General features: G+C 33.9%; 2 protein-coding genes across 4 annotated transcripts; one reads left to right on the top strand and one right to left on the bottom strand.

Moving 5' to 3' along the window:
* The first annotated feature begins 99 nt into the window (after nt 1-99).
* Nucleotides 100-5,828, top strand: LOC144837246 (cytoplasmic dynein 2 intermediate chain 2-like). Of its 3 annotated transcripts, XM_078692280.1 has the most exons (13): nt 100-113; nt 530-578; nt 1,048-1,189; nt 1,648-1,729; nt 2,014-2,186; nt 2,647-2,721; nt 2,856-2,922; nt 3,064-3,200; nt 3,325-3,469; nt 3,692-3,793; nt 4,102-4,250; nt 4,859-5,067; nt 5,428-5,828. In XM_078692280.1, exons 3-13 carry the CDS (start codon nt 1,082-1,084, stop codon nt 5,555-5,557), a joined length of 1,377 nt encoding a protein of 458 aa, XP_078548406.1. In that variant the 5' UTR covers nt 100-113; nt 530-578; nt 1,048-1,081; the 3' UTR covers nt 5,558-5,828. The 3 variants fall into 3 exon arrangements, with proteins under 3 accessions (XP_078548406.1, XP_078548407.1, XP_078548405.1); XM_078692281.1 differs by lacking the exon at nt 100-113 and having other exon boundaries at nt 124-578; nt 4,219-4,250; XM_078692279.1 differs by lacking the exon at nt 100-113 and having other exon boundaries at nt 126-578.
* Nucleotides 5,829-5,863: 35 nt separating this feature from the next.
* On the bottom strand, nt 5,864-14,239 carry LOC144837247 (CDK2-associated and cullin domain-containing protein 1-like). The gene is made up of 9 exons (XM_078692282.1): nt 14,077-14,239; nt 12,635-12,758; nt 11,863-11,974; nt 9,554-9,649; nt 9,161-9,263; nt 8,876-8,965; nt 8,112-8,253; nt 7,598-7,641; nt 5,864-7,139 (listed from the first exon to the last, which is right to left on the bottom strand). Exons 1-9 carry the CDS (start codon nt 14,165-14,167, stop codon nt 7,111-7,113), a joined length of 831 nt encoding a protein of 276 aa, XP_078548408.1. The 5' UTR covers nt 14,168-14,239; the 3' UTR covers nt 5,864-7,110.
* Nucleotides 14,240-14,532: the final 293 nt, after the last annotated feature.

Genomic DNA, 14,532 nt, shown 5'->3' with positions numbered 1-14,532 from the left:
GAACACATGTAGCGCTGCGTACACAAATAAAAAAACACATGTGGTGAAATGAAATACTGCCACCACACGTTTTGGGGAAATGGTGGCGCACACCTCCTTGGTTTGATGTTTACGTTAGTTACAAAATAAAGAGTACATCAAGTAAACAAAGTGTTCAGAAGTCGAATATAATATTGTTTTTTCTGATTTTTTTTAAGAAGGAAGGGACAATAATTGAATTATAAATTTACAATCTACTTTAGAATGTGACTTATCTCTTGAGTCCTTTGTACCATTATCTAGGCCCAACCGTCCATCATGATGGTGGAGTAGTAGGCCTACATTTATAGTTTAGACAGGCGAGTGAGAGTGGCTCATCCACTGGACGATTTATACTTTGCTACCAATTGACTATTATTGACCTTAGCCTAATTTTTTTTTCAATTATGTTCAATGGTATCGCCTACCTAACTAGGTAGGGGCCTAGTACTTTACTTTTTCAAAATATTTACATTTAAATTTTCGTCTATAAATATGGCAAAATTTGTAGATGAAGATCTTGATGGAGTTGAATTCAAGTCGTGCTGGAAAAAGGAAAGGTAAAGAAGCCTACTGTTAAAGAGAGGCGCTACTGTATTTTCGCACCTATTGAGATTTGTTTTATCGCTAAGTTCATATCACAGCAATACTAATCAGTGGTTGAAACCTGAACCTTACTAAGAGGCGATGTGACAATACAGTAGCAGCACCCTATCAAGGATACTGTATAAATAATATAATTTGTAAATCCATGGATGCCTTTTAATTCCGATGAAAGTTTTAATTAAAAACTTACAGTGTACAAATTTTAACAAAAGAAACCTAATCAAATGTCAATCGATTATAGATATAGTGCTATAATAATAATATTTAATATTTACAGTAATTTGGACATTGAGTTTTAAGTGAAGAAAATAAACACATCACCAAATGATTCTTAATTAAGATGTTATGTTAATATTTAATTTAATACATTGATTTCTTTTGTTTGTATTTTTTTTGTTACTTTAATATTTCTTTTTTTTTTAGAAACTTGCATAATTCAACTACACAGACATTGGAAATGGAAACTGATGATGCATCATCTCAGTCAGTCTCAAAGTCTCATGTAGGAATTCAAACAGAAGATACAAGCTCAGAAGCTGCCAAAATGCCAGAATATAACCCTGATGTAAGTACGCTTGTAGATCAACAGATCCGATGAATTCAGTTGAATGGTTGGCAGGGGTGCCGTTTACCGTGACTAAAGAGCCAACAATATCAACATATGTTTGAGGCTGTCTCACTCCTAGTTCTGATTGTGGAACAAGTCTTCTCGGATTATAAAGAACTATAAACCGTTGGTCCAGTGTACACAGTTGTCTTTAAAGAACCAAGTTCATATTCGAGATGATTACGGGGTTATCCTGGTGAACTGGTTCACAAAATAGCCCCTGTTTTCAGGGGTTACCACCTATCTGATAGGACAGTGATTAATTTACTATTGGTAGTCATTGGCCACATGTGCCTAAATACATAAAATAAAATTGTAAAAAATAATTAGTTAAAAGCCAAAACAGTATTTTTAGCGATATTTTTTATGAAATGAAATGATGGTGAAAACATAATTTAATTTGATTATTTTTACAGACGCTGTTGGCATTTCTGAAACGTGTAGAGCCTGGTGTGATGGAATATCTTGATAAAGCTCATCGTAGCCATGCATTTGATGGTAATCTTTTTTTTAAATAATTTTTCAGGGGGACAATATATCTTTATGAAAGACAATACTGTATTATGTTTATGAAAGGTTGACTGTAAAGTAGTATGATTTTTTTTTTAATTCATGAGAGCAATTTATGATTGAATTGTATTCCTTTCCCATATTCACCAGATGTAGACAGATACAGACAGTATAAAAGATTGCTTAATGATAGATAAAACACTGAGCTAATACTTGCACAAACTTAAACAGGTTTTAAAAGTGTAAAAATATCAATTTATTTTGCTTTGTAGGGTATGATGTGTCGACTGTGGATGAGGATTTGCCTATGAGTTGTATTCACACGTTGACTGCTACGGAACTTGTAAAGGAACTTAAATGTACATCCCTGTCCTGGAATGCTATTGGTTCAACCCTAGCAATTGGGTATGGCACGACAGACCATCAGGATTGGTGTACTCATAAGGTACTGTACATGTTTATGTGTTTATTATTTATTTATACTGGGTGACCTCTTCATGCAAAGACTGGTCTCCTACAGGGCCCAGTTATGGTCAGTGGCTGTGTGTGTGTACTAGTACACCGGGTAACCCTTTACTCGTCTCGAAAGATGTACTAGGTTCTTTAAAGTGCACATGAGCTAGATGTGTAGTAACACTGGATGTACGATTTATAGTCCTTATCCGAGAAGACTCTTTCTACCACCAGAACCATGGAGTGAGTGAGCATCGAACCCTTACCGATGTTATGGCTACATAATTACGGTTCCACCATCTTAACCGCTCTACTCACTAACCACTAACTAATTCTGATAGTTGGTTGATCCTGAACATGTACCGGTTTTATGGCAATGATTTGTTAGTTTGCTGGAAAACTGAATAATTGGTTTAATTTATTAATTTAGAGATATTTTTTTACTTACTCAGGGCCTTGTGTTGACTTGGAATCTAGACCGTCAAAAAGTCAAACAAGATAAGCCAGACACATCCATCGAGGTGTCGGTAAGTATCATTGTTATCTATTTTTTTACAAGTTAAGTATTTTTAATAAATTTGCTATTCTTGTGATGTGAGAATAGAAGACGGATTAATAACATGACAGAAATTGCATTTGGTGCATTAAATTTTTTTTCCAGAGTTGTGTGAACTCTTTAGCATTTCATCCCAAGTTTCCAGCATGGATCGCTGGCGGAACATTTAGTGGTAATTATGTAATCAATTTCCTTTGATGAAAACTACAAAGATGATAAAAAATAAAAGGTTATCATTTACAAGAGGTTTTCTGAGTATCTTTGTATATTGCTAAATATTAAAAACTAGATTTATTTTATTTATTTTATCAAGGTGATGTAATGATTTGGGATTTAGGCGAAAGTGAACCACTTATGTCTTCGTCTAGCCTGGATGAGGACAGCCACCGTGAAGGAGTTTGTAGTGTAGTCTGGATTGAGCAGTCTACTCGTAGCAGAAACAAAGCTAAGGTAGACTGTTTATTTTTCCATTTTCCTTTCAGTCTTATTATCAGACTGTTATTTTTTTCAAATACTGTGTTAGATAAATAGTTTGTGTCAATAGATATAATATGTCTCTCCATGATTTTGGTAGGTAATGAGCGTATGTAGTGAAGGAAAGGTGTTAATTTGGGACTTTGTCGTGGGTAAAGATCAGCTGAAATTGTCTGCTGGATGGTTTCTCTCATCTGGACCAACCAGAGGTCTGGGGTCTGACACAAAGCAAGCTAGTCTAGGAGGTAACTAATTCAGCTTTCTCTACAAATAGGTTTCGCGGTTGAAGGTTTTGTATTAAGTATATATATATAAATATATTTATTAATTAAACTAACTTTACAATTAATTGTGTTAACAATTAATGTATATGATAGTGACAAATAAAGTACAGTATTTAAACAATGTATTCACACAGTTTTCAAGATCAGTTTTTGTTTTCATTTTTGCATTTCAATTAATTTTAGTGACATGTTTATCATTCTGGCCTGATGATCAATCCAGCATGATTGTAGGCAGTGAATCTGGTGGTCTTTACAAGTGCAATATGGTTGAAGATTTCACAGAAGGTATAGTTATATAGTGGTGAAATCAGTCTCTTTGGTACGAATATACAGTACTGTTGCCTAGAGTCCCACTCTACTGCATTGGTCAGTACTGAGAGCATGATATTGTATACTTTGATATAGTTATTTACAAATACAGTATACTTCTCTATCGCAGGTGGATTCAAGTATTAAATTTAAGAAATTACAATGCAAAAGATAGGAAATCAAGTTAAGCAAATTTACAACACACTCCCCCCTCCCCACCTATTTTAAAATCCGGAATTCACCATTGTATCTTCTTAATATTTGTCAATTATCTTGTTTCTTAGGTAATGATCTAGTAACATCACTACCAGTTGCGTTTAAATTCCAAGCACATCGGGGTCCTGTTTACAGCTCACATTGTTCTCCATTTCATCATAACTTGTTCTTATCCTGTAGCTCAGATTCCTGTGCTAGGATACATTCAGTACTTGAGGTAAAAAGTTATGATATGTTATGCTGCTACTGATATTGTACGGCCATACTGCATTGAAACACCGGTTCTCATTAGATCACCAAATTTAAGCAACGTTGGAACCGGGTTGCTTTCTGGATGAGAGTCAGGGAATCGCGGTGGGTGCTGTATATACCGAAGAGTGATGGTGTAATGATATCAAACTAGCATGGGTTCAAGCTTATCTGTGCCATACTACTGTAATTGTACCCTTAGGCAAGAAGCTTTACTCACATTACCTCGTCCTTCGGATGGGATGTAAAGCTGTTGGTCCCGTTTACATATAGTGCAAGTTAAAGAACTTGGTATACCATGCGAAACAAGTAGGGGATCATCTCCCGGTGTGCTGATTTGGTAGGCACTGCACTGCTGGCTGCCGTGAGTCCGTAGAGGGCCTAATTTGAATTTCCTCAGTTTCCAGTTAAACTTCAGGACTAGAATAAATTACATTTAACATAGTATTTAATTCAAATCAAGATTTTCTAGCACCGTGTGAGAAAAATCTGTAATTGTTGAAGTCAGACTTAACTTTGTTTTATTTTCCTTACCAGAGTAAAAGATAACACTGTATGTTTATATGTTTTTTACAGTCCCATCCTGTAATGGTGTGTGAACCAGGTGACAGTTATTTATTCTCTGCACGTTGGTCTCCTGTTCGTCCACTTGTGTTTGCTGTTGGAACTGGAGAGGGCAGGCTTTTAGTGTTTGATCTTAAGAAGAGCAAGGTTTCACCTGTATTGAGTTTAGAGATAAATAAAAAAGGGGTACCAGTGTACACTCTGGAATTCAATCATATCAGGTGATATTTTGTTTCATTACCTCCATCCATACCCAAAAATTACATTTTCTTTAAAGATGTTTTGTCCCCCAAAATAATAAAAAATGTAAATTTATAAAATTAGATTTTAATAGCACAGTTTGCAGTTTTGATTAAGTTTTTCACTTCCATAGAAAAAAAACGGAAAAAAATTCACTTATAAAAAGACAAAATAAAAAGTTACATTTAACCAAAGCCCCATTGACTTCCAGTCAATTTGACAATTTTTGCATTAAATTACAGTTTTTTCAGGTAAATCATTTTTTTGTAACATAAACTAAGGTGATAAGTAGATAGTACGCTGTGCAACACTTTCATAAACTTGTATACCTTTTGTTGCAGGCAGTCACTGTTGGCATGTGGTGATGGTGAAGGCACTGTTCGTGTATGGAGATTAAGTGATGACCTTTGTCATCAAGGGTCACGAGAGGTTGACCTTTTACGAGATATGACAGCCCTAAATCTTGATTAGACCTCATTAAAATATTCAGCCATCAATTTTAAAGTTAACGGTCTCAACAAAAGAAACCCCATTGGGTTGGCAGAATTTGTTGGGTTTTTCGAAGGAAGAGTAAATTTCACTCTTCCCTGGTTTTACAGAAAATCTGGTATTCTGATTGTAATGCTTGAGACGTTTTGGACCACAGAGTTGACTGAATAGAGGACCATTAATTAATGAAATTGTTTTTTAGTTTATTAGAAAATATGTATTCTGTTGATGTATTCATTGAGCGAAGTATACAGTATTGGTAATATAATAAAAGTCCTATAGATAACGGAGTGTTTTTAGTAATCATTTTTATTTTCTTTCTTTTATCAGCTAATTTGCACACTAATGGTTTCCTATTTGATTTTAGTCTTAAACAGATCATTGTATTCCTGGTAAAAATATATACATCTTGTATTGCTTCGTGGATTCACACAGTGGTTAGATAAACCACCTCCATGGCTAAACTAATTATTATCATTACTCTATCTGCAAAGAACCCAGGATTAAAAAGTTGCCTTCAACACACAATAATGTTCGTGCATTCAGCCTGAGACGAAATCTTGTATCAATATAATAATAAATAACATAACAAAAGGAATTTAAAAGTAGATTATAGGCAAGGAAAGCACATTGTGATTCTGGACCAGCCAATTGGTTTTTGTTTTTGTTTTTCAAATAAGTCTCAATAGCACAAACCATATAGGAAGACAGCAATGTTTTTTTTTTTCAGCCGAAGTTTTAAACACCGATTACATTTGGTAATTGTGTGTATACATTTTTCGACCACAAGATTTTTTATAAATGGCAGTTTTAAAAGGATAATATGTACTACAATTGTACATAAAAAGTAATTACACACAATACATTTTTCTTAATAGCAGGGGCTTACTGAACCCTAAACTCTCTGGTTAAAATTTATAGTTGAATTCAAAAGGATATTAATAATAATTTATTCCTGGCATTCTTACACTAATACGAAATTCAGTGAGAAATGAGTATTTTTTTACATTTTTAATTCAGTTATCAAAATATTAATTAATTAACCATTAATTTATCTAAAAATATGGGCAAACGTTAATACTACACCAATTAAAAAGTGACAATATAATCATTTCATGGTTGTATTGTAATCATTTTCACTACAATTCTGCTAAGAAATATTGTGTATAATTAATTTATATATAATTTACGTCTGTGTAGGGCAAAACATCTGACAAATTTCACTATTATAAACCTTTATATAAATTCATACATGGAGAAAATGTCCCGAATCTATATAATAAATTATATATAGACTTTTAAGTTTTAAATTTTAAACTGCAAAATATATTATCTTACTCCCACATCTTGTACACCCCTTCAAAATATAACCACTGATTGTTACTTGTTAATCATTGTTGATTCCTGTGGTCTTTGCGTCTTAAATTAAAATGAAAGACCAACTCAACATGAATCATTTCTCTTTGGTTAGTAATATAACATGGTTTGAGGTGATCATCGGCCTGCGAATCTAGGTGACCTCATCCGCATTTCTTTCAAGTATTGTCCTGCGTAATTGCAGAATCTAAAAACATTAAAATTTACCTGTTAATTAGAAATTCATTTTTTAAGCAATACAGTGTATTTACAAAATGTTTTGACACTTTCAGGATTTAATTAAATTAAAGTTATCCTCTTGGTCCGCCACTTCACCACCAGAGCCAATCAAAAAATAAGAAAAACAATGCAACATATTTTGGAAGAATTTGGGAAAATTAATCCAAATTTCCACTAAACGAATTTGTTCACACGAAAACAATGTTTCGCATAGAAAAATATTGCATTACACTTTCCACAGCGTCATACTGTAGATCTGATTCAGGTTCGCAAAAAGTAGAAACAATGGAACTAGAATTCGTCGCAGAGAGGGATTTGAAATGCGTATAAGCTGACGAACAAATTCGCCTAGTGGAAATTCAGCTTTAGATAATTTGTCGATTATTAACAATATCAAGATTATTAAAACTGTAAGATGGAACTTACTTAAAAGAGCTTGTTCACTTGATCTTTTCCTATCCTGTTGTAATCTGTAAACACAATTAAGAATTTAAACTCATAATAAAAACAATTCATATTAAAATTTATGACTCTACTGTAGCATCTAATACCCTTTTCTGCATAAATTTGTACAACTTGTAACCAAGATTGATCTCCCGATTTATTACACGTTTTCATACACGCATATGCGAACCCTGAGAAATCTCGGAAGGAGAACAGAGTTGCGCGCTATTTAATTACTATGATTGGTCAGTATAATACCAAGGAAATACATGCGCGCGCAGTAAGAACTCGGAACAAACACAGGCCTCTTATCAGTGTGTTTTTCTTTTGGATTTTCCACAAAATAGTATCCACACTATGCAAACCTGGTTACAACTTGTTACACTTTGCAGATGTGAAAAGGGTATAAGGGTGGGGTCTCTACCTCAGCTTGAAACGAGAAATATAAATATTTAATAGTATCACTTCTATTGTAAAAACAGCACGCTGCAAATACCTTGAAAAACCTTGTTGTTCTTGTAAATTGTGTTGCATAACCTGCGCCTCCTCAGCATACATTGGTAGGTCTTCCATACGTGTCGGTGGTAACACATTTGGAATGTATTTCGCAAACAACCTTGGATTTAGTGTTGCAAATTCTATAAAACACATGCGAGTATTTAATATAGATGGTAGTTACCTTCTTATTTGATAAAAAGAAATTGTCTATAGTCATTTAGTATTAAGCTGTTCAAACTAGTTTGACAAATAGTGTGATGTGCCCAAATATGGTAGTGATATCGTTTCCATATATGGGAACACATCACATTTTTTGTCACATAAAGTTTGGTAGTGTAGACAGAGCTTTACAAATGAACATTTAAAAACATGCAAGTATTTTTTCCCTTGAATTGGTAACCCTAAAATGGATCTAGCTTAATAATGATGATTTTATTATCCATTGCTACAGCCCATATGCTACAATGAAAAAGATGCACATTAGGTTAAGTTCAGTACTTAATTTCACCATTTCCAAAATCCTGGATTCAACACTACAGCCTACCACTAACTAAACATACAGACTTTCATGCTAAAAGTGCCTTGTGCAACTATGTTACACTAAAGCTCTGTCTACACTATCAAACTTTAATGTGACAAACAAATTTGACATGCCCATATATGGACACGATGATGTCCATATTTGTGCACATCACATTTATTTTGTCAAACTAGTTTGATAGTGTAGACAGAGCTTAAGTATACATTTTTGTAACCACAAACCTGGATTTAATGAGTACAGTCCTTTGATGATACCAGCTGCAGTGGCTGGCTTTACTGCAAATGGTCTCCCTTGAGCTTCGTCTAGTAAACCTAAACAACAACATAAACATTACTAATATTCAAACAAATATTTCTTTATGTTAATTAGTGTTTGCTTTGGTTTTATATACTGTATTTATGCAAATTCACAAGGATAAACAATTAATTCACTATCCTTTTCAACAAAGGCAATCCTGTTCACAAGACAAAGATGTCGATGTAGTATTGTAATAAAATAAAACTTACGTAAAATATGACAAGCCTGTGTTTCTGCTATATATACTGTAAAGAGCTTAGTAAGTTCTGAATGCAAATCTGTATTCAACTTGTGAGTAACATAAAACCTATTCTGTGAGACATAACAAAAACACCATATGGTGAACAACACTTTTATTCAAAACTATTTTTACATATTTAAGCTATTATTAGAATGCAGAAAGCATGTACATGTCCAAATTAAATGTAATGTATGGGTTGCTGTGACTACAATGATTTCCATTATAAAATCTCTGAACTTTCTCAATCACAAAATTAAAACGTTGTCCCAGACCTTGGAAAAATGAAAAATCAGGAGTTTTTATGAAACTATAGCAGGCGCTAAAATACAAATGTCACTATAAAGAAAATAGTTAGACTTACCATATAATTGAAAATTGGAACTATGCCTTTTAAGGAATGATTGTAATTTTGCATAGCTTGGTAGAAATGTTCAAGAAAAAAATCTGGATTGGATTGCTAGAAAAACAAAGTGAAATGGCAAGGAATTATAATAAATAAACAGTGGCGTATCCAGTGGGGGGGCCGGGGGGCCCGGGCCCCCCCTGATTTCGTGTCCGTCGGCACATCATCGCGTCCGTCGGCAAACAAAGGTGCAGGGAAAAAAATAAAGTTAGGCAAATAAGGATAAACTATTATTCTGACAATAGTTGAACTGTAAACATAATTCTTTTGAGTGTTTGTTTATTTACACATATCATTCCCTTCAAATCAACTATTTTTTATTTTCATTACATCTAACCAAACACGTAAAAAATGTGGTTAAAATATCTTATCATCTAGCACGTATGTACGGCCGTACGCGCTAGATTGTTTACTCAAAAGTCTTTGAACGGTCCGGTGACCTTACCATATTCAACCTTGTTTTTGCAGTTGAGCCTCTCATGACCAGGGATTTGTATGTCTTCCTACGCTAAGATTATATAGTTCCACATGCCATGTGCTTTTTTCTCTAAGATATATTTATTATAAGTGCCAAAAACCGGGTTTTTTTTCTCGATATGAGGCCTTTATTATTCAAATTTTTTTTTAAAAAAGCACACATACCATAAAAAATATCCATGTATTTCATTTTTGGAACAGAATATTCCGTGATTGTGATATGATGTCATCGTAAGCCAATCAAAGCTGAGCTTTCTCGTGATTGGCATTGCTCACGGTTGAATGATTTTGGATTCTGGCTGATTTGATTGGTGGATGCGAATCACCCGCAGCGGAATGTTTTCTCTCGCGCGTGTACCATGAAGTCGATCATACGGTCTCTCTGATCGTTACTACACAAAGTTAGAGCAATGAATTTGTCCAAATTCCGTTAAGTAAACAACTTTATATATTTTATAAGCATTTAATAACATGTTTTATTGATATTTCCAATGGTGATATATAAAATAAATTACTAAAAAACGTAATTATATGTAAATATTTTAACAAAAAATGGCGTAGTTAATAGAATTGTCGACTGAGGCGCGGCCGCAAATTGTTTTACTTCTTTCGTGGCTAAAAACGATAATTTTCGGCGATGTTTTAGACCGTATATTTCGAAAACTACAAGTCAGATTTCCTAATTTTTTTCTTTATTTTAATATGAATACAACATACTAACAGATAATGTTGGTTTGGTTTTAATTTTGCATCGTTATCCCATATAAGACAATGTGACTATGCAATCCTAGAACATATATTGATCAGGTGTATGTACAGATAATGACACTAATTTTGTCGGCAAATTAGCAATTCCCGGCCCCCCAACTTCAAAATCCTGGATACGCCACTGTAAATAAATATTGATGAGACATATAGTGTTACTTTGGTGTGAACTAGTACACAAGTGTAATCACCTATACTGCTCATTTCAGAGGATGTACTAGGTTTTATTCACAAGAGCTAACAATGTACACTGGATGTATGATTTATAGCCCTTATCTGAGCAGACTTGTTCTACTACCAGAGTCACAGAAAGAGAGTTTTCCACTAGGTGAATTTGTTCATGCAAATCAAAAAAGTCGCGCTACCCTTTCCACTACTATTAGCGAATAGCTGCGATTTTCATGTTCATAACGTGTCTGCTGAGCTTTTCGATTGGCATGAGTGCTCATGAAAGTGTCATAGTTCATTTCCTGAGCTTTGATTGGTTGCGCAATTTTTCACCTTGTAAAAAGTAAACAATGCAAACTATTAAAACACAAGGAACTACCTGTACAGTAGAATTTGTTGCCGACGCTTTCGATTCGCGCAAACAAAATCGGCTTAATGTAGCTATAGGTTATAGCATTCATGTTGTTTTAAGTGCTAGGTCATTCACTCGGTCTGTCAATTATGAATCCACGAAACGAAAAACCCATTTTAATGTTATTTCTATCGGCCTGTTTATACGCTAAATCAGCATGGTTCTACTGTACGTTGGCGCGTTGTATAAACTACTTGAAAAGGCGGAGAGCTTTTTTTAAATACTGTAGCCTACAAGTTGCCCTCTGTATGTAATAAAGATGAGAACATAGCAGCATACATTTGGCTGTGACTGACCTTCCTGCTCATAACACGGCAGTTAACATCCCCTAAATGACTCAGTTTAGGGAATTGACCTTCGTCTGTGAAGTACATCGCATATACATAGTAAGCAAGTAAACTAGGAAGGGTGTTGTATAAACACAGCCTATGTTAATAATACTTACATGAAGTACATTTAGTTCACAGACAATCGAGGTCAAATGTTCCTTGATCAAGCCAAGTAAATCATCATACATTTTTTCCGAATGTTGTTGACAAACACATTTGTAAACACAACTGAAATATAAAAACACATATTTAATAACTACAGTAGTTGAAAGTTATTCGTATCTTGTGTTGCTTGTCTACAAAACCCAGGGTTCTGGGTCCAATTCATATTGGATGTCAAACTATTTTTCCATGACAAAAATGTGATTTACAAGACATTTTTTGTCATATAGGGAATCTTTTCTGTGCCTCTGTGATAACTAAAATATATATATATTTATATATTTATAAATAAACACATCAGGCAAAGAACATTAATTCTAAACCACCCGGTGATATACTGAAATTTAATTAATTAATTTGAAACAATAAAGATTATATATATTATATAATTCCTTCACTTGCACTGATGAAGGGCTAGTGTTGCCCGAAAGCTCTGCTAACTTTTCTGGCTGTTTTACGTTATCGTTTTGATTTAGCTTTTCACTTTTTTTTTGTATCTCCATTGAGATCCAGCCACTGATACCCACAGCATTGTAATTTTTTCAGTAATTTGCCTTTGGATTTATATATATATTATAACATAGCTACAGTATAATAATCAATATTAATTTAATCTACTGTAATTCCCCGACAATGTCATTGCCCTGTTTACTACCCAGCTGGCACTACTACTACTACAGTAGTAACTGGTAGCTACTGTCTTCTTATCTTAAATACAAATTTTACCTGTACATTTGTTCATAAGATATTGGTACGTAATTTCCCGAGTGAGCGAGTAATTGACGGACTGCACTATCAAGAACCGGCCAGTACTGTTGTTGGTAGTCTTCTAATGTTATGGCACCCAAAGCTGTACAAAATAATAATAAAACAGGATTAACAAAACAATAAAATAAAAAACAAATAATTGGAGATGGGTCACCTTGTATTTGCAAAGTTTTACTGTATATAATAATTTACTGTATAATGTCAATAAAACCCAAATACTTTTGAGTAGGGCCACTTTGGTAGCAAACTATGTTTTTATGAGCTCATTTAATTTTTAACACATTTTAACTATGAATTGGCAAATTGTAAAATACTGTTTTTTATTATTCTTTTTTTCTTTTTCTCCTTCAAATTCATGAACCTTTTTTATAATTTGTACTAACTGTAAAAATGTCCATTGTGTGTGATTTTTTATTAGTTTAATATACACCTGTGTGTGTCTGTTAAAAAGATTAAATGTTAATATTATTAGAATTTCATTTAGTTGTTGTTATTATTTTATTCATTATTAAAAGCATTCATTGAAGTAACAATAAGTTAATCTTCATTCCGAATCCTTTTATATAACTATTACTATGCCAGCAATCAAGATCCACATTTCATGAAACAGATGGTAAAGTGCTACCCAAGGTAACAAAGGTAAATTATTAATTGATCAAATGCGCTGCACAGGAAGAAGAGGCTTTTAAAAACCATTCTATTCTACAAACAATCCGTAGTAAATGAACAATTCTTGAGTTTGCTGAAACATTATTTCAATTAAAGTGGTTTATAATATAAAAATTATTTATTAATTTATTAGTATAATTTTAGGTTAGCATTATTACTGCATCAGGTTTTCCAACAATCCAATAATCATAGGCAAATAACCTTTCCATAGGAAGTGCCTATTCACAATGCCAAAAAGCAAGTTAAACCACCATAGGCCCTACATGTATTTTTTATTTATTTTCGATTGGCAATGTGTTGACGACATTGTAAAGTTTTTCTATCGAAGTGGTTGACTGTGCCTAGTAGTAGTGTTGTGCCAATACAATAGCCAAGCTAGAGTAGTAGGCCTAATAAAAATATTAATTAATAATAATATGATATTGATTGATGGTATGGCCTCATTAATTATAATAGGCCTAGTCCAAACAAATATTTAAAAGGCGCATGCCATATGGTTGAGCTCACCGATAAGGAATTAGCATACTTCTAGTACTAGCATACCGGGTGCTCTATCATTCCGACCGCAGTTTGAGTAGCCTGGCCTAGCCGCCTACTAACCTACTCTACCCTACTAGGCCTAGCGCGCCGGGGACGACCTAGCCTAGGACCTTGCTTGGCCTCCTAGATAGCTAGGCCTAGAGAGAGGCCAACAAAAAAGACATGGCACTGACTGTTTGTTTACTACTTACCAGCAGGTCTCAGAAGCGGCGACGTTATTTGTGTCGGTGCTTGAATACACATTGTACTTGATGTAGCAGACACTTTTTCTGATCCTTCCATTTGGAGAAATACGGAAAATTCCTTTTTAAAACAAAGAAAAAACAAAACAACAGAATCTGTATGATGAGATCCGTCGACGATCCCCCTATATTTAACTGAACATTGGGGGCGCTATTAATCTTGTAATAGAAATAAATCCAAAGTGCTTGATTGGACAAAATCCGAAACAGCTTAATACGCGCACTAACTAGGCGCGCGGATGAGCAAACTTTTGACCAATCGACGAGACTCGCGCTACAACATTATTGTATCCAAAGTTTAGGTTGAATAACTCAGGCCACAACATGCACATTTATTTATTTTATTTAAAATAAAAATTGATCAAAATAATATAAACAAATGATTTTATAAAACAAAATTATGGA

The sequence above is a fragment of the Antedon bifida genome, chromosome 3 (assembly GCF_963402885.1).
Source record: "Antedon bifida chromosome 3, ecAntBifi1.1, whole genome shotgun sequence".
NCBI classification, from domain to species: domain Eukaryota; kingdom Metazoa; phylum Echinodermata; class Crinoidea; order Comatulida; family Antedonidae; genus Antedon; species Antedon bifida.
Note: the sequence above shows the minus strand (reverse complement) of the source record. Positions and strands in the feature narration are given on the sequence as shown.